At 34.5% G+C, this 24,546-nt stretch overlaps 2 protein-coding genes across 3 annotated transcripts; one reads left to right on the plus strand and one right to left on the minus strand.

Moving 5' to 3' along the window:
* Positions 1-39: 39 nt before the first annotated feature.
* Positions 40-22,465, plus strand: LOC105216392 (protein bicaudal D). Of its 2 annotated transcripts, none has more exons than XR_008470251.1 (8): positions 40-1,514; positions 13,686-14,051; positions 14,127-14,264; positions 14,332-15,188; positions 15,302-15,519; positions 15,584-15,835; positions 16,217-16,813; positions 19,846-22,465. XR_008470251.1 is itself a non-coding variant. In XM_054226615.1 (8 exons), exons 1-8 carry the CDS (start codon positions 1,290-1,292, stop codon positions 19,958-19,960), a joined length of 2,346 nt encoding a protein of 781 aa, XP_054082590.1. In that variant the 5' UTR covers positions 40-1,289; the 3' UTR covers positions 19,961-22,465. The 2 variants fall into 2 exon arrangements, 1 of the variants encoding a protein (XP_054082590.1); XM_054226615.1 differs by having other exon boundaries at positions 16,217-16,391.
* Positions 3,458-5,200, minus strand: LOC128920119 (tigger transposable element-derived protein 6-like). Its single transcript, XM_054226616.1, has 2 exons — positions 4,135-5,200; positions 3,458-4,081 (listed from the first exon to the last, which is right to left on the minus strand). The coding sequence occupies exons 1-2, from the start codon at positions 4,501-4,503 to the stop codon at positions 3,689-3,691; spliced, it is 762 nt and encodes a 253-aa protein (XP_054082591.1). The 5' UTR covers positions 4,504-5,200; the 3' UTR covers positions 3,458-3,688.
* Positions 22,466-24,546: the final 2,081 nt, after the last annotated feature.

Here is a 24,546-nt window from a genome sequence, read left to right on the forward strand (position 1 = left end):
CATTTCACCAAAGCAAGTGCAAAAGAGGAAACGCAAAATTTTCACACACACATTCCGTTAGTCACTCACGAAAAGAAAAGACGTGGATATTCTTATTTGCATTGTGATAGAGATTTTCCACTTGGGGGAAAATCTTTAAACAGAATCACGGCCAATAAACATTTGTTTATAGTTTTCAATTTTTGTTTGATAGAAAACTAAATAGTGCAAGCAAGTAAAATACAGTGTAAAAAGCTTTTCTCTTACCCTGCTAAAGGGGTGGTGAAAAACCCGTGAACACACACCAGGTAGCAGCAGTTGGAGGTGTGTAGTGCGGTAATTGTGGAGTGAAAAGGCGCTCCGTCGTGATGTCACTGCTTCACATTTTTCGTTAATTGGATCGTTTTTTTGTGCCTTTAAAAAGCAGCGGATGCTATAATTTCTTATATTACTGATTTTGTTAGTGTAGCAACAAATTAGACTGCTGTCGCGCATGTTTATGCCAACACAAAGCTAAGTCTTTTTCATTAATTTAGCTGTTGGAAGTGCATTGTCGCAATTCAATTTAATATAATAATTGAGTACAATTTATCAATTAAGTTGCAATTCATAGTGAGATCGAGTATACGCGTTTTATACATTCAACATTCCACAGCAGTAATTTGCGTAGACGTGTTAAAAAAAAGATTGGCAAAATTAGAAAATAAAAGCACGACATGAAATTTTAACGATAAAGCATGATACCAAAGAAAGAGTTGTGCTAAAAGCGATAACTTCTGCATAGCAGGAAGTGGTGGAGTTAAGCAGAGTAGAATTCACAAAACATACATACATACATACGTCCAAGCAGCAAAAGTGTAAGCGCAAGCAAAGTGAAATTTTATTATTTGGTTTAACTTGCTAAAAGATACCGACTCAAACGAGTTAGCAACACGGCAAGCAACATATACACATACACGTCCCTCCAAAATCAACGATTCGTAACGCTATACAGGCGATCACAACACGATTCCGCCCACAAACAACCTGCCACGCCCACTGTTGAATAACTAGCCGCCGTGTCGTCATATAAACACAAAACGGCCGCCGTCCAGTGCAGCACAAAGAACACAACACAACGGAGAAACATAGTTTCGAGTATTACAAAGTGCCACCGACATACGGTGAACTTCCTCCCAAAAACCGTCATACAACTTAAACACAAATACGTTTCGTCGCATAATTGATTGATTTAAATCCCCCCATCCATCCTTTCCAAAAGTTAAACACCCGTCCATTTCAAAAACACAACACAACAAAACGTCCGCAATATGTCGGAATTGGCGAATGTGGCAACAGCCGGCAAATCCAATGAGGAATTGCATATGGAAGTGGAGCGTCTGACGCGCGAACTAGATCAGGCAGCTAGTGAACGTGCACAATCAGCGCAATATGGTCTATCGCTGTTGGAGGAGAAATTGTCGCTAGAACAAAAGTGTGAGGAGTTGGAGAATCTGTACGATCATGCAAAACATGAATTGGACATCACACAAGAGGTTAGTTTTGTATTTAATGAATGTGAATTATTAATTTTTTAAATTTATTATTAAAGGTTAAGGCTCAAGATTAAATAATTGAAAATGAAATATTTAAATTTCAAGTTGTTGTTTTGTGTTGTTGTACATGTAATGTCAATCGATAAACATTCACTACCAACAATTAGTTTTCTATAGCATCACTCCTTCTTGTTTCCAGCTATGCGTATCATAGCGAAAGTCTAGTTTTGTTGGCGTTCTTAGCACGGCAACAAGTAAGCAAACACAGTTGGCTAAAACCCAACAGCTAAATAGCTGAAATACGAAAAAACTTATTGGTATGCTTCACCAATTCGCTGTGCTGCTTAGTTCGCCACCGCGCGCGCTCACTGCTATGTGATAGTTATTTTGTATGCTCTTTTTGTTTAACCTCGTTCGTTCAGTTTTGTTTTAAATTATTTGATTTTTTCTCTCCACTACTGCGCGGGTACATACGTAAAACACGTAATCACCTAAAAATTCATGGGTTATTTGTTAACTGAATGCTTTCAGTGTGTTATTGTGTAAAAATGTATAAATGATTTAAATGGAATTGTGCAAATATTGCAATTGCAAAAAAAAAAGTTATATAAGCAAACTCTTATAATTTGACTTAGCATATTTATGCAAATTAGACCACGTGACTAAGCGAGCAAGTAATTTTGCTTAGTCGCACAGATTCTAGCCAGTTCGCCTACCTATAAAGTAGAAATATGCCTTCCAACACAAATAGCGCAACTCAGCTGCCATGCGCATCCATAAAGTCGTCAATTCCGTGCCGTGCAAGGACACATCCACACCCTTCGCTTTACGCTCATAAATTTGATTTGGCTTCTAACTAAATTACAAATTAACTTGCGCCGCACTTCGCCGCCACCGCCGCCCTTCTGTTATGTCTTTATTTAGCCTAGTATTGACAGCGTTATTTACCTGCCTACTTCAGAGCCTGGCTAGCTAGCTAGCTAACTGAAGCACGGTTAGTGGCTGCAACAATTTCTGTCCGCGTAATGTAATCCAAAGGCAACAACAATAATCAAATTGCATTCCATTGTATATATAGCACTTGCATTGCTTTGCCTTAGTGGATTGGTTAATTGCTTTTCTACTTCATTTTAGCTTGGTGGGTGTGCTGTGGGGGTTATACCCCGAGTGACTGCGCTAACGCAGCATATTTTCAAAGTTTTCGTTTTTATTGTAGTTGTGTATATATGTATGTCGCTTTCTTGTGCTTACAGTATCGTCGTGGTCGTTAAGTAATGCTGTAATTTTTACAATTTCAGTTATGTGGGATTATGTCAGTGCAATTTTTAGTTTTTATACGGTCATTCTAGTTGTCACAATTGGTCACTGGTTGAAATTAAACTGCAATTATGAAACTTTTGAAGATTACTGCATTCATATGTCGCTGAGACCGAGCATTAGAAGTTTATTTAAGTAATATTCTATTATTATTTGAAAATAAATTGCTAAATCTTTTTATAGTTCCTATTTAGACCAATTTTTCAATAACAAGAATTGTTTGTTGTAAAGCCGTAGGCCTTTCATAGTCCATATTTTGCGACTCGCTAATTATCGCAACTAATAACTTGCTAATATCGTAATAAAAGATAATAAATGTTAATTGTACGTTGTAGAAGCGTAAAATGCGTTGAAGATTTGAGAATAAATTGTCTTTAACTGTTGGCTAAAATACTACTGGAAAATTAACTGACTGAAACGTATCTGGATTTTTCTCTGTCCAAGAACTGTCTATTCAGCAGTATTTCTCAAAATTGTTAGAAGAATCTGCTACTATGAAACCAAAAAGAACTCAAAATGCTTAATAGAAAGATATATATACACTTTTAGACTTCTTGAAACTTGTTATCTAAAAACACAAAAAAAAAAACAAATTGTTCACACTACACTTGTAGACTTATTAAAGTTAATATCTACAGTAGATATCGGTTATATGCAATTGTTATAATGCAAAAAAAAATTTGCATACAGGCGGTAATTGCAAACAAGCGGTATTCGCTTATATGCAAAATATATGCATATACACAATCAATTCGATGTAAACAAAAAATAGCACACAAGAAATAGAATATATAAACTTATTCAGTTTTAATAAAAATTATATTTCACTTCAGTCAATTCATTTAATTTGAAAATTGTTAAGATTTACTTAAAAAATCTGTTATTTTCTTCTGGCATTTCTGTTTTTCAGAACTCTCTAGGATTAAATTTTCAATATCTTCAAAAGCCTCTAAGGGATCTATATTGTTATGACAAAAATAGTCACGCAGCGAATCTAAGCTTAGCAAGGCATTTTTCGTTGAGGGGTGTTTAATACAAGCCTCAGATTGCGCGAACACTTCCTCATCTTCAGTAGAATTTTGATTGACGGCCAATACGTCCGCAACAATATCCTCGTCCGACATGGTTCCAAAGCAGACAAGTTCATTATCGCATTGAATGTATTCATTATCGAGTGTGCACCATTCATAGTTTTCGCCTTCTGTGGCTGCAATCTCATCTGTAATGAATTGAATGTTGTCAATGCCTGCCTGAAATGAACAATTTTATTTTAAATTTGTACCATCTTTAACACGAAATTTACCTTTTTGAAACAATTACTAATTGTTTGCTGCTTAACAAGGTTCCAAGCGCGATTTGCATAATTGATACCATCCAAAATAATGAGCGATTTCAGGAATTCAACTATAGATAAGCCCTTCTCCAACGCACAAATTTGTTTTTTTTTTAGTATTTGTCGATATTCCATTTTAAAGGAGTGGATGATACCTTGATCAAGTGGCTGTATAAGGGCAGTTGTATTTGGTGGCAAAAATTCAATCGTAATGTTTGAGAATTTCTCATCTGTATTGTGGCAAGGAGCATTATCAACAATCAAACATATCTGCTTGTTATCTTTTTCAAGATTTTGATTGAGATCTATTAGAATCTTTTTCCAAATAACACTCGTCATCCAAGCACTTCTATTATTATAATATGGCAGCGGTAGCTGTTTTCCTTTAAAAGACCGTGGTTTAGCCGACTTTCCAATGCAATATGCACGTTTATACGTGCCGGTTGCATTGCATAGAAACAGAAATGTGAGGCGTTGCTTTTGAGTTTTGAATCCCTTTGGATTCTCATACTTGCCTTTGTAACTTCCATTTGGCAACGCCTTGTAGTACAGCCCGGTTTCATCGGCATTAAATATACAATCCGGCGAAAATTTTTCAATAATATGAGGCAAACGGTTAGTAGTGAAAACTTCTGCACTTGTTGCGTTATTTTCGCCAGCTTCTCCGTAAATCTTGGAGAAGTTAAGGGCATTTCGCCCGCACCAACGCTGCAACCAACTACGGTCTGGCACATAACTTTCGTTTAATTTTAACGCAAATTCCTGTGCTTTAGAAAGCAAGACAGGTCCGGTAACAATTCCATTTTGGGACCGGATTTGGTTAAACCAGGACAACAAGGTTCTGTCCAAATTCACGTGTGCGCCTTTCCTATCCCGTTTCCTATTGGGATTTGTTATGGCGCGGATTTTGTTCTCTTGGATTTGAATGCGCGATATAGTGCTTAAGCTAACTTTATATTTAGCAGCAATGGTTTTTCGGTCTTTGGAAGTCTTTAAATCGTTTAAAACCGCAATTTTTTGTTTCGCTGTTAACACAACACGCCGCGACATTGTAACAAGTGTAACACAAAATCATATGTTTGACAATCGATAAATCGATAGAATAAATTTAGTGTTTCAGTGTTGGAAAATTTGCTTAAAACAGATTAAAATTTGTAAAGGGTGATTTTTTAAGAGCTTGATAACTTTTTTTAAAAAAAAAACGCATAAAATTTGCAAAATCTCATCGGTTCTTTATTTGAAACGTTAGATTGGTTCATGACATTTACTTTTTGAAGATAATTTCATTTAAATGTTGACCGCGGCTGCGTCTTAGGTGGTCCATTCGGAAAGTCCAATTTTGGGCAACTTTTTCGAGCATTTCGGCCGGAATAGCCCGAATTTCTTCGGAAATGTTGTCTTCCAAAGCTGGAATAGTTGCTGGCTTATTTCTGTAGACTTTAGACTTGACGTAGCCCCACAAAAAATAGTCTAAAGGCGTTAAATCGCATGATCTTGGTGGCCAACTTACGGGTCCATTTCTTGAGATGAATTGTTCTCCGAAGTTTTCCCTCAAAATGGCCATAGAATCGCGAGCTGTGTGGCATGTAGCGCCATCTTGTTGAAACCACATGTCAACCAAGTTCAGTTCTTCCATTTTTGGCAACAAAAAGTTTGTTAGCATCGAACGATAGCGATCGCCATTCACCGTAACGTTGCGTCCAACAGCATCTTTGAAAAAATACGGTCCAATGATTCCACCAGCGTACAAACCACACCAAACAGTGCATTTTTCGGGATGCATGGGCAGTTCTTGAACGGCTTCTGGTTGCTCTTCACCCCAAATGCGGCAATTTTGCTTATTTACGTAGCCATTCAACCAGAAATGAGCCTCATCGCTGAACAAAATTTGTCGATAAAAAAGCGGATTTTCTGCCAACTTTTCTAGGGCCCATTCACTGAAAATTCGACGTTGTGGCAGATCGTTTCATCATTCATGATGAAATGTCAAAGCATACTGAGCATCTTTCTCTTTGACACCATGTCTGAAATCCCACGTGATCTGTCAAATACTAATGCATGAAAATCCTAACCTCAAAAAAATCACCCGTTACGTAACGATTCAATTTTGCTGAAATTTTTTTGCATAAATGCGATATTTGCTTATAAACGATTTGCATTCAAACAACCAAATTCATATAATAAAACGTTCTATAATGCGTTGAAATATGAAAATTTTGCATATAACCAAAATTTGCATACAAGCGGTTCGTCATATAACCGATATCTACTGTATTCAAATAAAGTCACATTCTTTCAGTAAATGGAATAATCAGAAAGCTTACTCGCTAAACTACAGCTACACACTAAACGTTACGATCCGTTTTCTAAATTACATACAAGAGCATAAGAGAATCGAAGATATTTGTCCTACTCTGAATATTGTAGTAAATCAAATTTCTTCTTAGACTTGATATTATATCAAATTAATAATAAATGTATATGCTTTTTGTAATCGTCCTCTCTTGACTCTAACCATGCAGGTCCATCAAACCACCCTGACAACTTACCAATCCAATCTGTGTTTTTTTTTCTTCTTCTTTGGCACTACAACCGTGGGTCGGTCTGAGCTGAGAACACAAAACTTCGCTAGTTGCTGTATCCTTTGCGAAGTCATGTCAGTTGTACATTCCAAATGCAGACAGGTCCCTATGTACAGGATTCTTTCATTGGATGTCCACCCATGGTTCCCGAATCGAAAGATCTGTTCACTGTAGTATCATCTTCCATACGTACGACATGGCCTAACCCGCATAATCGTTGGGTTTTTATACGCGTAACTATATTCATGTCGTCGTAGATCTCTTACAGACCATGGTTCCATCTTCTTCGGTACTCCTCGCCCACGCGGACGGCTTCAGAGATCTTGCGGAGAACAGTTCTTTCGAATGCTCAAAGTACCTTCTCATCTCGGGTTGTTATCGTCCATGTTTCTGAGCCGTATAATAGGACGGAGATGATGAGAGACTTATAGAGCGAAATTGTTGTTTTTAGGGGACAGGGTAACGAAGAACTGTAGAGCTGGTATGGGAATTGATGCTTTCGATTAAATTTCCCTGCAGCCATCTGTCTGGTATATTAAGTCGTCATTCTTATAGTACATCGACGGCATCGAACAATATGTTGACTAGACCAGACGCAAGACAACTTTCAACACGCCTCAAACATCCTTCACAGTTGAGCCATTAACACCTGCGTCGACTTCCTTCTTCCAGTTAATGAAGTTCTTAAATGCAGACGATGAGCCCGCGAAACTAGAGTGACAATCGTTCTACTTCGTTCTGAATATTGTAGCATATTAAACTCTTACTTATCCAAAATAAACCCCGGCATACAGAATATATGTCTCTTTGCATGCCCAACGAACCCGATTCATTTAACGCCTATCTTCATATGGTCCGCTCCTATTGAAACAATAAATGAACAACAGATCACTTCGATGACAACTAGATTTACGTTTACGAAATTCTATACAAACACTAGAGGTCAGTAAATTGTTAGGTCAGGTAAAGAGGTAAATCTCCGCAACTGCCGAGAAACTCACTTAGACAACTTCGACTGTCCTTCCTTTGATTCCACAAAGCGTTTTTAAGTTCTAAGCTCTAAGTTTTTAAGTCGGTTAATGTCGATTTCAGTCACCTCGCTGTGTTTGACGAAGATGTGCCTACCGAGGTGCTTTAGACTAAGTATAGCGAATGCTGGACATTGATAGGGAAGTGCTTGGATCATTCTTCTCCGCCTTCCTCTGGCTTGATACATGACCACACCACATGTGTATCTATTGGACAATGACCAGTAAGAACACCAACGACTGCGGAGAGTTGAGCCTTCCTAAACGTCAGCAGAAAGAAGCACCACCCAACTGCACAGGGGCTGTTGAGCTCACTCGAAGTCAGTTATCCAGCACTCTAGCGCACGTGGTCCACGGATCCCACTATGGCCCACGCGATCTCACTATGGCGTCAATATGGCTAATTTATCTTCTCCTTTAAGCTGGTGCGCTTTGCAGTTTCCAGCGATTCCGCGGTGACCGGGTACCCATACAAGTCGGTTCGGCAAAGTAGTTCGACGCTTCTGATAAGTATGTTAGACACTCTTAGACTTACTAGCTTACAGCGTACTGTCATCGAATCCAAGGCCAGTATTGCCGAACAGTATGTCTACTGCTTTCCTCACTTATAAAAACACTCTTTATCTCAGTATTTTATATTTCTCCATGGAAGAACACATTAGTTAAACAGTTTCCTTTTGTTTGATTGCCTTGTTGATAATAATGAAAAAATAAAATAAAAATCCGAAAAAGATAAGACATTTTAAGGCTCCCAAAAGGTGTTGAATATGCATTAAAGAACAATGTGTGCTCACACATTTTAATTACAACAACAACACAGACTGGCTTATTGCAAATAATGAAGAGGTTATAAAATATTCAACTCTTTCATAAGCAATTTTAGTTGTTGTTGTTTTCAGAATTAACTATATGCGCACAAACATAAGTATAAGCTTTCTGGAAAGTCTCGAAGCCAGCAAGAATATTTTCTTTGCAATGCAAACAACCACACATCGACTTGGTAAATATACATAAATACCGAATATGAAAAGCATCCATGGAACCGCATAGTTTTCTGTGTGACCTCAATCTGCCAACAGCAGCAAAGTTTAATTAACTAAAGCAAACAAAAGACATTTATTACACCCAAAACACTACGGCGACAGGCGACCGGCGACTAGCGACCGACGACAGTAGTTATGCAGTCAAGCGCTGCTGGTGTGATGTGGCGGAGGCGGAGGCGAGCTTACTTACTGCCAAACACCTGCGTTTAAAAAATAAGCGATGCCTCAAAAATAATATGCATGCTCTGTGGAGGGGGAGGATTGAGGCAGAGGGGGCTGTCATATTAAGCAACACAATGCCAGCGCTGAGCTGTGAAATGACAATAAGAAAAAAAAATTACAACAACAACAAAAAATTTCAAGCGCTGCCAACACTTTAAGGCCAAAATGGATTGGCTTAATTTCAGCTCAGCACGCTGACTAACCACCAACATTGTAGCCGACACCAACATCCTCATGGCACACACACACACCAGTCGCTATGCACCGCAAAATAAGCATATAAATTTCGTTGGAAAAGCGGCTGGTGGGCGCAGTTGTCAACCAAAAGCACACAGACACACACACATACATACAGACATACAGGCAATGTAAAACTTGCTGATAAGCGCGCCTAGGAAAACTTACACAACCTCACAGGCAGGAACAATACACGAATTCCATGAATAAATGAGCAAGTTTATAAGGATGCAAGTAGTATTTCGGCAATGACACACACACACACACACACACACATTTACATAAATTTAACTTTGTTGTAAGCATGAAGCATGTTTTTGTTGTTGTTGGTGTGTGGTTGTGCCGGCATTTTAAGCACTGGAACTGTTGCCATTCTCTGGTTTATTTTGCTAGTTTCTGGTAATTTCACTGCGTAGACACGCACACACACACACACACACATACATACGTACATGTGTTATACATATGCACAAACTTGAATGAATGCCAAATGCAGTTGTTGTTTACATATGTACATACATATGTCTGTATGTATGTAGCAAGTGTGTGAGTGTGTGTGATGTGTATTTGTGTTGGGGGGCACGTGGCAAAAGATATGGGCATTTAAGGAGCGGCTCGCCGCATAAAACGTCGCCTGAGATTTGCCACATTGGACAAATATTGCATGTAGTAATTGCAAGGAGGCAGGCAAACATGATGATGGCATGGCACACACACACACACACACACATACACAAGCGAACAGCACACATGCTTCTCCTCTGTAGCTTGCTTATAGGATCATGTACGCTTACAGTGTTGTAGAAAGTATATGCAACTCATTTACATGTTTTAGATGTTATTGAAAATTTTGCAAAAATAATTTTAGGCCGTAAGTACTGTTATTCAGCTGAATCTGATGAAATTGATTCCAGAATAAAATTCCCAAAAAAAATTTGAAAATAATTATGACTTTTATCATAAATTTTTAATATAAAAATCATTTTGAAATGAAAATTTTGTCTTGCTTGTAAGTACTGTTATTCAGATGACTCTTATAGCATAGATTCCGGAATAAAATCCAAAAAAAAATTTGGCAAAGAATTATGATTTTAATCATAAATTAATTATATAAAAAATCATTTTGAGGCATTACACTGAATTAATAATTGAAAATATTCACTTTTTGGTATAGTTTTAATATAAACATTTTCAAAATGACAAGAAAATGTTTAATCAGATTCAGAAAAATGCATTTATCTCATTATATGAAGTTTAAAACTACTCCATCTGTCCCTAAAACCTCCCCACCTGTCCCTAAAATTGAATTTCAATCCTTATAGTAGGTAATAAAAGAAATTTTAGACCATTTAGGCTCTCAGAAAGTCCTCAGAAACTACATTTTCATATTTAAAATACTTTGAGGTTAGTTTTTAGTTGAAAGTATCCACTTTTTTGGGCCAACTTCAAGAAAACTGGAAATAAATATTTTATTCAATTTAAAAAAATTATTAATGTCTTTATCTGAAGCTTAAAACTAAGCTTGCATTTGAACGCTTCTTGGAAACATTGAAACAAATTTGAAACCATTTCGGATCTCAGAAAGACATCAGAAACTACATTTTCACCTTTAAAAAACTTTGAGGTTAGTTTTTAATTAAAAGTATCCACTTTTTTGGGCCAACTTCAAGAAAACTAGAAATAAATATTCAATTGAATTGAGAAAAATGCATTTATTTCATTATCTGAAGCTTAAGATGATCTCTTATAAAAGAGATTGAAGCAATTTTAAAACAATTTAGGCTCTTCGAAAAATATTAGAAAACTACATATTTTGCCTTAAAATGATTTGAGGTTAGATTACAGTCGTAAATATGGAAATTTTATGCTGAAAAAAATCTAATAGAATCATGATTATTTAACACCAAGTTTAAATGTATAATGTATCATTTTAAGGGATTTAAGAGAGTGAACATAGAACATATTCACTTCTTGGCTCGTCCTCAAGAATACTGGGAAGTAAAAATTACGAAAACATGATCAGCATTGGCGAACTCATGCATTATCTGTATGACGACATATACAGGTGCAAGACGAAGAGCATCAAAGCGCAGTGGAAGAATCTACCGTGTTGCAAAACCTCAAAGATCATGTGCAAAGCGGTGGATCAGAAATATATAAGTTTCCTACTTGTACTGGATAGAAGGGGCTGTAGGACCATACTTACTGGTCACAGTTTAGTAGCGGCGCACCCCTATAAGATGGTACTGTCAGATAGGAAGCAATGCAGGAAGTGTCAAGAGCAGGGCACCAAGGAAACGGTGGAGATTCTCTTGAACGTTTGTCCTGCGCTAGCCCTACTAGGGGGCTATGTAGGGGCCCCACAGTACGATAAGTTGCAGGAGATATCGTTAGTGAGGCCTCATGATATCTTAAAATTCGCGTCAAGTGCTGGTATCCTAATCGATGCCTACTACTCATACGAGTACGTGACAGGACTCCATCTGGTATCGCTAAGGACCATAACTGATCTATGCGGGGCTATCTGACCTCCACCAAGTAAATCTAACCTAAGCTAACGTAAATATTCAGTTCAACTTTTTTACCTTCCTTTTCTCTTTATCTTAAGCTCAAAACTACTCCATTTGTCCATAACCTTGAGCATTCCTTTTTCTAAGAAATGCTAGAGACTAATTTGAGCACATTTAAGCTCTCAGAAAAGCCTTGGAAATTATATTTCTAACCTCAAAAATAACTTTGATGTTAGATGTTGGTCGTAGAAATAAAAACTGGATGTTGAAACAACCGAAGACATTAATATTTATTTAAAGAGATTTTGAACTTCTTGGATTGAATAGAATAACTAATTTTTGCTATAAGCCAGGCTCTTTGAAGCATATTAGACGATTTATTATGCTTTGAGTTCTTATTCTGCTCAATATCTACCTAAACAATCTCCTATCATCTGTACTGACCTTTAAAACCTTTTAAACCAAATGTATCTTCTGTAACATCTACTTCTTATATTTTGCCCAAAACTGTACACACATGCATTTATTATAAGCGCATAATAAAGTTTGGCACATTGCTTTAGAGTACGCCATGCGATTCGCATACGCTTCAATTGCTGTAGATTGTGCAGGCGTAGCAGTCGTAACACCAGCATACATACACATCATATAACGGAAGACGGAAGCGAGATGGCATGCAACACAGGAATCTGTTGATAAAGCGCTCGTAAATGTCACTTATTATGTGTATGGAATTGCTTACAAAGGCACACGCAATCAGTTGCTAGAGAGCAAATACAAATATGTGTGACTACTAGTCGTACTAAGTGTGTGGTGCCACACCTGCAATTCCGTCCGTCAGTCACACCGTTTTGTCGCCAGCATTCACATAATCACTGTGACCTGTGCGCACTATTTACTGTTCACTCACTGTCAATGTGAGTCCAATTGGAAATTCAATTACGTTGCGTGGTTAAATCGTTTTTAGAGAGATTGTTAGTGAGCGTAAATGCTGGTAACGGTTTTTTTCTTGGGTGCTTAGGGGTGGAGGTGAAAAAATGCAAGGAAATATTTTTCGCATTAATCAGAGAGTGGAAGAAAGTTATAGAATGTATATTTTTAAACTTAACTTAAACCGTTATTTAACGGTACTGACGAATATAGGACTGTTCTATCGTAAATAATGAAACTGTTCGTATTAAAATTAAAATTCTACACTTTTTAGTCAGTTCAAAGCATCACGAAACTTTTCTTCTCCTATTGAAAATTTCCTGACAAAAATAGGTGGCAACTCTATTTCAAAATATCTCTAAATATTACAATTTTCGAAAAGTTTATGTAATATTATTTGAAGTTTGAAATATTTTTTTTGTTTTTTGTGTTATTTTATTTGACAGGTGCTAACTCTATTCCAAAAAAAATATTTTAATTTAATTCTTAAAAGGTTATCATTACTTTTTCATACTTTTATAAACGACTTTAATTTGATCCACATTTTTTTTATTTTTTTCGACAGATGGCAACTCTATTGCATAATATAAAAAATAAAAAATGTCTCGAAAACTTTCCGGAAAAATAAATAAAACACTTTTTAAACGCCTTTAATTTGATTTAATTTTTTTTGGCGGATGGCAACCCTATTAAAAAATAACAATAAATAAAAATTGTTTCGAAAACTTTCCGAAAAAAAAAAAAAAAATTGGAAAACATTCCAATTTTTCCTTCATTTGTTTGAAAATGTTAATTTTAGTGCCCAGGGTTTAAATTTGTACCGATTTCTCAGGAACCGATTAATGTTCCAAAAAGAAATATTCCAAACAACAACACAATAAAATATATTTAATATAGACGTATTATCCAAAACCCAAATATTTCCCAAAACATTATTTTAAACCCAAAATTTCCTTTTTCCCTTCTCAGGCCCTGGCCAAATTCCAGACCTCGCAAAAGGTCACCACAAAAACTGGTATCGAACAGGAGGAGTCACTGCTCACCGAAACGGCAGAACTTGAGACCACTCTAAATAGTAAAATACTCGACTTGGAAAATGAGACAAAGCAATTGCGTCACGAATTGGAACGAGTACGCAACGAACGTGATCGTATGCTGCAAGAGAATACCGATATTGGACGCGACAAATCAGATAATGAGGCTGAGAAACTGCGCCTCAAGGCCGAGGTGAAAGATTTGAAATTTCGAGAGACACGTATGCTAACGGAATACACAGAATTGGAGGAGGAAAACATATCGCTGCAAAAGCAGGTGTCGAGCTTGAGAAGTTCGCAGGTTAGTTTAGTTTTTATTATGAAGTTTCGATTTTGAGACCTTGAATATATAATATTGTTTCTTATTTACCGTTAGGTGGAGTTTGAAGGTGCCAAACACGAGATACGTCGCCTAACCGAAGAGGTTGAGGTCTTGAACTCACAAGTGGATGAGTTGGCAAACCTGAAGAAGATTGCTGAGAAGCAAATGGAGGAAGCTTTAGAGGCTTTGCAGGTGAGTTTGGAAGCTCTTCTATAATTTTAAATTTGTACTCAATTATCAACTAAAACTCTCTTCGCAGTGCGAACGTGAGGCAAAATATGCGCTCAAGAAGGAGCTGGATAGTCATTTGAATCGCGAATCCATGTACAAGATAAGCAATCTCGCCTATCTACGCAGTAATATGGACGACAACATAAGCGCAAATAGCGATGGCGAAGAGGAGAATCTCGCCTTGAAGCGACTCGAAGCCGATTTGACGACCGAATTGAATGCAACGGACGGCACCAAATGCGATCTCTTCTCCGAGGTGCATTTGAACGAGCTGAAGAAGTTGGAGAAACAATTAGAATCGATTGAGAATGAGAAAATGCTACTCACAGCGAATTTACGCGAGGCACAAACTAGTTTGGATAAATCACAAAATGAAATACAGAATTTCATGGCTCGCCTAGCGTTGCTAACGGCACATGTCGACGCCTTGCTGCAATTGAAGAAACAATTAGACATTAAAGATGATTCCATCGATGCGGTGAAACGACGCAATGACGAACAAAATGTACGACAACAACTATTGGATATACTCTCGCAGTATAACAGTTGGTTCACGCTATCCTCCAAAGAGATTGATGGTCTCAAGACTGATTTAGTGGAACTGCAAAAGGGTTTCAACTACACCGACGCAATGACCACGCTCCGCAATGAGGTCACAAATTTGAAAAATAAACTGCTCAGCACCGAGCAGAAATCGTTGGATCTGCAGAGTGATGTGCAGACACTCACAAGTATTTCACAAAATGCTGGCCAAAGTTTGGGTACGGCACGCTCAACTTTGGTGGCCTTAAGCGACGATTTGGCACAGCTATATCATCTCGTTTGCACCGTTAACGGTGAGATACCGACGCGAATTATGCTCGACACGAAGAGCGATGATATGAGGTGGGTACAAATACTTGAAAATTTTTGTTTTATATAACCTCAAAATGAGGTGAGTTGAAACGCTTGAAAATGTTGTAATATAACCTCAAAAATATTTAAAATTTTCCTCACAGCTTCGAAAACGATTCGCTTACTGCCATACAGTCGCAGTTCAAATCAGATATTTTCACTTCCCGCTCACACACAATTGAGGATTTGCAGGGACTTGCTGACTCAGTTGAGATCAAGAAGTACGTCGACACTGTGAGCGATCAGATCAAGCATTTGAAGACCGCTGTCGAGCACACAATCGAACATAACAAGAATAAAGTTCGCGGCGATGTTACTGAAGGTGTGCATTTTTGCATATTTTATAACCTCAAAATTTCTAATAAAATAAATTCTCTCTCCAACAGCTGATAAATACAATCGCGAGGAAGTCGAGGAGTTGCAAGAGCAAATCGTACGCCTTAAGGGCTTGCTCTCACTCAAACGTGATCAAATCGCTACATTGCGTACGGTCTTGAAATCCAACAAACAGACCGCCGAGGTGGCGCTCACCAATCTCAAATCGAAATATGAGAATGAGAAGACAGTGGTCAGCGAGACGATGGCCAAATTGCGCAATGAACTGAAGATACTCAAGGAGGACGCAGCGACATTCTCAAGTAAGTTGAAGAGAGTATTATAGTTCTGTTCACATAACGGTTGTTTGTAAGTCATAAAACTAAACGAGTTAAATGTGGGATTATATATTCCAAAGTGATCAGGATGACGAGACGAGCTGAAATCCGGATGTCTGTCTGTCCGTGCAATGGATGTTTTTCTTCTAAATAGCTCCCATATACCTAAATATAGGTTTTTCAAATATACGACGGGCTTTATTGCGCATATATCGGCCCATATTGCGTATACTACATATTAGCCTTTCCTTACTTTTTTTTTATTTAAGTTTTGAATCATTAGTGTACTCATATCTCCCTCTCTCTCCTACTCTCTCCCCCTCTTATCAATATTAAAATGTAATACTAAAACTCTCCACTTTTTAGGTTTGCGCGCCATGTTCGCCGCTCGTTGCGAGGAATACGTCACACAGGTGGATGACCTCAATCGCAAACTAGAAGCCGCTGAGGAAGAGAAGAAGACACTCAATCAGCTGTTGCGTTTGGCTGTACAGCAGAAAATTGAATTGACTCAACGCATGGAGGAAATGGAAATCGATCGGTGGGTGCCCATGCGGCGTTAGGCCTAATATAAAAAATGAAGAGTTAAAGTTAAATGAAAAAAAAAATCCAAAAAATATTAAAAAAACATTTAAAAAACTCTAGTTAAAATCTAGTGCCCCCAATCTAGTGCCCCCCAACTATCTGCTCAGCTCGTTATCATATCAATAATTAAGTGCGTGTGTGTGTTCGCGTTCGAAATTTGTGCTTAGTGCTTGCTGTTCATAGAACTTTATATATTTTTTCCGTTATGCTAAATATTTGCCCAAAAAGCATATTTTGTATTTTTATCGTTTATATCCCGTTTACCTCCACACACCCTACCAAATCAACAACATTAATTTAACCTGTACGTTTCAATTGCGTCCAACTTACGTTTAACTTTGCCAACAACAAATAAACTTTAAGCCGCGTTCCCAATTGGTAAGCCGTACAAGATATAGTTATTATTTGAGAGGCTGGTGTGTTGCTCAGCTTATATGTGGATTTATTAAGCCTATAAATATATATGTATATGAAGCATGTTTTTGTAAATGCTAATGAAGTGCGCACAACAACATCAAAATTTATACGCGGTTATTGGCCATAAAGTAAAAAATGTAAATAGTGATTAATGTAAAAGAGAAGTGAAATGATGAAAGCAGATACTGAAACACATTTGCTGCAGTTTTTTAAATAATAATTTAAATTATAGTAAAAGCTGTCTTCGATTTGCCAAAAATTGGAGAGTGTTGAAACGAACATACAACTGGTATAAATTTAAGAGACTGGTATACATTGAAGAGACTGGTATTCATTGAAGAGACTGGTATACATTTAAGAAACTGGTATAAATTGAAGTGACTGTTATAAATTGAAGAGACTGGTATACATTGAAGAGACTGTTATAAATTTAAGAGACTGGTATACATTGAAGAGACTGGTATAAATTGAAGAGACTGGAATACATTGAAGAGACTGTTATAAATTTAAGAGACTGGTATACATTGAAGAGACTGGTATAAATTTAAGAAACTGGTATAAATTGAAGTGACTGTTATAAATTGAAGAGACTGGTATACATTGAAGAGACTTTTATAAATTGAAGTGGTATAAATTTAAGAGACTGGTATAAATTGAAGTGACTTATAAATTGAAGAGACTGGTATACATTGAAGAGACTTTTATAAATTGAAGTGGTATAAATTTAAGAGACTGGTATAAATTGAAGTGACTGTTATAAATTGAAGAGACTGGTATACATTGAAGAGACTGTTATAAATTGAAGAGACTGGTATAAATTGAAGAGACTGGAATACATTGAAGAGACTGTTATAAATTTAAGAGACTGCTATACATTGAAGAGACTGGTATAAATTTAAGAAACTGGTATAAATTGAAGTGACTGTTATAAATTGAAGAGACTGGTATACATTGAAGAGACTGTTATAAATTTAAGAGACTGGTATACATTGAAGAGACTGGTATAAATTGAAGAGACTGGAATACATTGAAGAGACTGTTATAAATTTAAGAGACTGGTATACATTGAAGAGACTGGTATAAATTTAAGAAACTGGTATAAATTGAAGTGACTGTTATAAATTGAAGAGACTGGTATACATTGAAGAGATTTTTATAAATTGAAGTGGTATAAATTTAAGAGACTGGTATAAATTGAAGTGACTTATAAATTGAAGAGACTGGTATAAATTGAAGTGACTTATAAATTGAAGAGACTAGCATAAATTGAAGATACTGGTATAAATTAAAGAGACTGGTATACATTTAAAAAAATTAAGAGACTGGTATACATTTAAAAAAATAAGAGACTGGTATAAATTGAAGAGACTGTTATAAATTGAAGAGACTGATATAAATTGAAGTGACTTATAAATTGAAGAGACTGGTATAAATTGAAGTGACTTATAAATTGAAGAGACTAGCATAAATTGAACTGGTATAAATTAAAGAGACTGGTATACATTTAAAAAAATTAAGAGACTGGTATACATTTAAAAAAATAAGAGACTGGTATACATTTAAGAAACTGGTATAAATTGAAGTGACTGTTATAAATTGAAGAGACTGGTATTCATTGAAGAGACTGGTATACATTTAAGAAACTGGTATAAATTGAAGTGACTGTTATAAATTGAAGAGACTGGTATACATTGAAGAGACTGTTATAAATTTAAGAGACTGGTATAAATTTAAGAGACTGGTATACATTGAAGAGACTGGTATAAATTGAAGAGACTGGAATACATTGAAGAGACTGTTATAAATTTAAGAGACTGGTATACATTGAAGAGACTGGTATAAATTTAAGAAACTGGTATAAATTGAAGTGACTGTTATAAATTGAAGAGACTGGTATAAATTGAAGTGACTTATAAATTGAAGAGACTGGTATAAATTGAAGTGACTTATAAATTGAAGAGACTAGCATAAATTGAAGATACTGGTATAAATTAAAGAGACTGGTATACATTTAAAAAAATAAGAGACTGGTATAAATTGAAGAGACTGTTATAAATTGAAGAGACTGATATAAATTGAAGAGACTGATATAAATTGAAGAAACTGGTATACATTTAAAAAAAATTAAGTGAGTGGTATAAATTGAAGAGACTGGTATAAATTGAAAAAACTGGCATAAATTGAAGATACTGGTATAAATTGAAGAGACTGGTATACATTGAAGAGACTGTTATAAATTGAAGAGAATGTTATAAATTGAAGAGACTGATATAAATTGAAGAGACTGATATAAATTGAAGAAACTAGCATAAATTGAAGAAACTGGTATACATTAAAAAAAAATTAAGTGAGTGGTATAAATTGAAGAGACTGGTATAAATTGAAAAAACTGGCATAAATTGAAGATACTGGTATAAATTGAAAAACTAGCATAAATTGAAGATACTGGTATAAATTGAAATGACTAATATAAATTGAAAAGACTGGTATAATCAAATAGTTAACGAAAAGCAAGCGTTTCTATCACTTTAGTAAGACCTTATCAACTTTTTTTATATTTTTTTTGTTGATTTTACATGTAAATTTTTTTGAAAGCTTAAAGCTTCAAAGTGATGACGAATCGAAGACAGCTTATAATATCTCACAACACAATACATGTGCTAACAACTTGATTTCCTGGAGTTATATGTGTTAAAGAAACAAGAAAAAATTTAACTTGAAATGTTTAATAACCAACAAAATCTTACATAACCTCAAAATTTTCGAAAATGTAAATTTAAACCAAAATTGAAAGCGACTGCATGCAAGAAACGAATAATTTATTCAAACTGCAACCATGAACTATATTCCATAGCCTTTATAGCAAACCTTATACCACAAATAACCATATTAATAACAACGCTGCACTTTTATTGCACTCATATGTAATAATATTAATAAATATTATTATAAATATTTACTAATAAATATTCTTTTTACTCTATTCCATATAGTGAAACACGTTTTGCGCGTCGTTCGATGCCACCACAACGCGGCAGCAGCGGCAAATCATTCTCGTCACGTCCCTCAACACGTAATCCGACTGGCAGTAATCAGAATCAATTCTAACATAAAATAAGCGTGCAGCGAAAAATTTTAGCCTTAGTTTATACACTGCTTAAGTTATAAAGTCACTTTTGTGTAAACACACTTGTCACACTGTCACGAGTCAAGAGTCACGTGTCACACATACACAAACACACTGTCACTTTTGAGGAAAAAAGTTAGTACGGTGTTTAAAGAGAGTGTGTAGAAGAGAGAGAGAAGACCTCTTCACAACGTACTAAAGCATTTTGCCGCCCGTTTAACTAAAGACACTACGTTATATTTGAAAAGTGACCGTTAGTCCATAGAATTTGGTTTTCTATTAACTATTAGTAATACAAGACACTATACTATAACGACTTTATAATGGGTATTAACATTTATGTTTATGCACACAGTTATGGCTAAATATTGTTTAACAACAAATTTGTTGGTATTAAAATGTTCGAAGAGAACAGAGATATGAGGAAAGCTTTAAGCTCTACTGTAACTTATAAAGAAGCCCAAGATTTTTCCTTGAAATCATTTTTACATGCGCTAGTCTGGATCTTATTAACAACTCTCCAAAAAGCTCAAGTCTGCACAGCGCTTTTTGATTATTATAAAAGAAAGCTCCGTAGCTTTTGAAGTAGAACTGCATTTTTTTAAATGTATTTTGTATATTGAGCTTTAAGCAGCAAAAGCTTTAAAAAGCTCTTAAGCACATTCGCGAAACCACAAAGTTTGAAAGAAACAATGTTTATTTTTATAAGAAATTTTTTTCAATTTTCAAATGTTTTCACTTATTTGAGATATTTCATTTGTGTTTAAAAATGAGCTTTAAGCTTTTATTTAAATATCATCTAATAAGAGCTTAAAGCTTAAAAAGCTTTCTGAACATTGTACGATTTTCGAAATGTCAAAATTAATGTATTCTTACGGTAGAGCTTTTAGCTTTAAACAATAAAAGCTTCTACTAAAGCTTGAAAGTAAACAACTTCAAGAAGAAAAAAAATTCAAGGTTTTAACTGGTCTAGATTTAAAACACATTTTTCAAAAGAAGCACATTTTCATTTGTGTTTCAAACTGAGCTTTAAGCTTTAAATAAAATATCATTTAAGAAGAATTTAAGGCTTAAAAAGGTTACTGGGCATTGTACGATTCAATAAATGCTTACCAGAATCGATCAATCAAAAGTTAGTCAGAAGAGCTTTTAGCTATAAACAATATAAGCTTCAACTGGAGCTTTCAGCTCGAAAGCAACTGCAAGAAGAAACAAATTTGAAGGCATTAAACGATTTTTGAATTGTGAACCTTAAAAAAATTTAGGAGGGCTTTAAGCTTTGAAGAAACTAAACTTCAACTAGAGCTTTGAGCTTTAAAGTTTTTTAGAAGTGCTTAAAACCTAAAAAGCGCTTCTACTTGGTATAATTTCGAAAATCGAAAATTTCAAACTATTAAATAAGACTTTCAATCAGTAACAACTGATGTATATATGATATGCTCTAAAATCGAGCTTTGAAGGAATTGTGAAATCAAAAAAGTCACAAAAAGCTTACTTAAACAAATGTAAGAGTTCCTACACCAAGATTGGTAGGAAAAAAATAAAATTAATTTTTGATATAGAAAGTTCAAAGCTTGTTTTACAACAAAAAAAGCTCCATTTTAAGCTCTAAAAGCTTTCCACTCAAATATTTATATAATAAATCGTACTAAATTATCGTTTTCATTCAGAACTCGGAGAACGAATACCTATTTTACAACAAAAGCTAAATACGAAGCTATAAAAGCTTACCAAAGCTTGTTTTACAACAACAAAAACTCATTACCAAACTCTAAAAGCTTATCACTCATACATTTAAATAAAAATCGTATTAAATTGTTGTCATCATTAAGAACTTAGAGGACGTATGCCTATTTTACAACAACAAAAGCTCAATATTAAGCTCATAAAAGCTTGCCACTCGAAAATTTATGCAAAAAAATCGTACTCAAATTCCAACTACCAACAAATTTCGATTTCTCTGTTGTTAAATCAAAAATGAAAGCAAACTGTGTGCAATTTTGTATTCTCCTTTAACACACATACGCATAGCCATGTTGTCTCTAGACACTTGCTATCGCCGTTTTGTGCGTCTCAACTAACTAAATAGTATTGTTTAAAATGGTTTGTTACTTACATTTTCTTATACACTTAAGTATTTTTAGGTGATTATTTCTCAAACATATACATACATACATATATACACTATTTATATTTACAAATATAAGTTCCATTAACGCTAAACAGAAACAAGCAGCTAATAGCATAACACACATATGATTTAAAAAAACCAAAATTTAAAACAATTTAAAGTGCACTTTGTAAATTTTTGAAAAAAAAAAATTAAATTAAATTAATTATTTGTTTAAAAATTCAGCTGTACGCTAAAGCGCAAAAGAAAACAAAATTACATACAAAATTGTATATTTTCCAAATTTAAATTAAATTAAAACACAGTAGGCAAATATTAAGTTGCCAACAACAACAAAAACAAAAAAAAAAAACAATTATTATTAGCATAAAAGCATAAACTTCAAAAGTATTGATTAGTGGAACGAACAATTTTTTCAATGACAACACTAACTCACATGCCCTGCAGCGCATGTCTAATTAAATGTGTTTAATCAACGCCTAGTGGGTGTTTAAATTTGTACTGTTATTTCAAATTATATAGTTAGCCGAAAATAAAAACAAAAACACTTACCCAAACATCACTAATTTGTGCGCGACCGCAAGTGGAGCGCTCGAGTATCCCTGGTCGTTCGCGTCGCAGCTGTATTCCTAGCGAAAAGTAAAAAAATGAAAAGCAAAGAGCGTAAAACCTTTATTTAAATAAGTAATTTATAAAACGATAACTATGCTAAAGATATTATTTAATAATACAAAAACAAAAAAAAATAGAAATTTGTTGTAGACAAAATACCGTAATTGTATGAATAATCAAATTAGTTAATAAATTGAAAAACCAAATAAAAATTTACAAAAAAAAAAAATAAAATACTACTACACAAATGCATAAAAGCTGTATAGTTTATAACGTCCAAAATGAAGCGGTTATATTATAGGTTTTTTATTGGTTAACTATAAGTGTTTTATAGAAAGTGTGTGAGCGTCAAAGGTTTTAGTGTGGTACATAACTGTAGTACTCATATTTCAACAATTTTGTTATTAAAAAGGCTTTGAAATTTGTTAGAGCTGACTATAGACTACGTCTGTTGTAGAAAAAATGTGTATAACGGTTTTTGGTACATTTTGTAGAGTTGCCAATATAAGTATTTTTTACAAAATATAGAAAAAAAAATTGTCTTCCGAAAATTCTGCCGAAACTTTCAAAATAACATCACACAGTTTTTCTTGGAGACTTCAACTTTTTGTATAACAGTTTTTGAACTTTTTGTAGAGTTGCCCATATAAGTATTTTCTACAAAATTTAGTAAAAAATTGTCAACCAAAAAATTTGCAAAACTTTGAAATTAACACAAAATTTTTTTGGAGACTTAAATTTTTTGTAGAGTTTTTTTAAGGAGAGTTTTTATTTTTTAGACATTATCGATAAAAGTATTTTCTACAAAATGTGGAAAAAATTCTGACAACCGAAAATTTTGTAAAACTTTCAAAATAACACACAAACTTTTTTTGGAGACTTCCAGTTTTTTATAACAGTTTTTGAACTTTTTGTAGAGTTACCAATATTAGTATTTTCTATAACATTTAGAAAAAAATTGTCAATCTGCAAAACTTTCAAAATAATATCACAACAATTTTTTGGAGACTTACACTTTTTGTAGAATTTTTTTTAGAAAAAGTTTTTATTTTTCAGACTTGAACACAATTTATCACAATTGTAATTACTATGGAGTATTTCCAAATGAAATCGTATACATACATATGTGCAGACTTGAGCTTTTTGGAGAGTATTTTTCTTAATTTTGCCGAGTTTACTTAAATATCGTATTTACATATTCCTAATTGTTTATTCATATTTATCAGAACAAAAATTTCTATTAATCATTACTGTGAAATATTTCCAAAATGAAAAACTTTCAAAATAGCATACCAAATTTTTTTTTTTTGGAGACTTCAACTTTTTTTAGAGATTTTTTTAGACTTTAACTATTTACCAGAACAAAAATTTATATTTTCATTACTATGAAATATTTCCAAAATGAAAAACTTTCAAAATAACATACCAAATTTTTTTTTGGAGACTTCAACTTTTCGTAGAGTTTTTTTTTAGACTTTAACTATTTACCATATTTACTAGAACAAACATTTCTATTATTCATTACTACGAAATATTTCGACATGAAATTGTAAATGTGAGCTTTTTGGAGAGTTTTTTTTTAAATTGTTAATATTTTGTATTTGCTAATAATTACTGCAAACTTCTTTGAGATGTTTGACTTTGTTTAGCTAATTACTATTAAAATATGAGAAACTTAATTTTAAAAATTTTTGGAATTTTGTAGAGTTCCTGAAATGAAAATTTTACATATTTTAAGTTTTTCATTAATATTTAGTGTACATATATAGTGGAGATATTTTACTCCCAAATACTTCCAAACTAAATTTTTAGCAGTAAACTTCA

Source organism: Zeugodacus cucurbitae, chromosome 3, assembly GCF_028554725.1.
Source record: "Zeugodacus cucurbitae isolate PBARC_wt_2022May chromosome 3, idZeuCucr1.2, whole genome shotgun sequence".
NCBI classification, from domain to species: Eukaryota; Metazoa; Arthropoda; class Insecta; order Diptera; family Tephritidae; genus Zeugodacus; species Zeugodacus cucurbitae.

What these genes read in the sequence shown, in the direction of transcription:
- LOC128920119 (XM_054226616.1), bottom strand. Translation starts at nt 4,503, where the DNA reads ATGACGAGTGTTATTTGGAAAAAGATTCTAATAGATCTCAATCAAAAT. An exon ending in TTAGTAATTGTTTCAAAAAG is followed by an intron (nt 4,082 to 4,134) that starts GTAAATTTCGTG and finishes TGTTCATTTCAG; the next exon opens with GCAGGCATTGACAACATTCA.
- LOC105216392 (XM_054226615.1), top strand. Translation starts at nt 1,290, where the DNA reads ATGTCGGAATTGGCGAATGTGGCAACAGCCGGCAAATCCAATGAGGAA. An exon ending in ACGAAGAGCGATGATATGAG is followed by an intron (nt 15,189 to 15,301) that starts GTGGGTACAAAT and finishes TTTTCCTCACAG; the next exon opens with CTTCGAAAACGATTCGCTTA. An exon ending in GGACGCAGCGACATTCTCAA is followed by an intron (nt 15,836 to 16,216) that starts GTAAGTTGAAGA and finishes TCCACTTTTTAG; the next exon opens with GTTTGCGCGCCATGTTCGCC.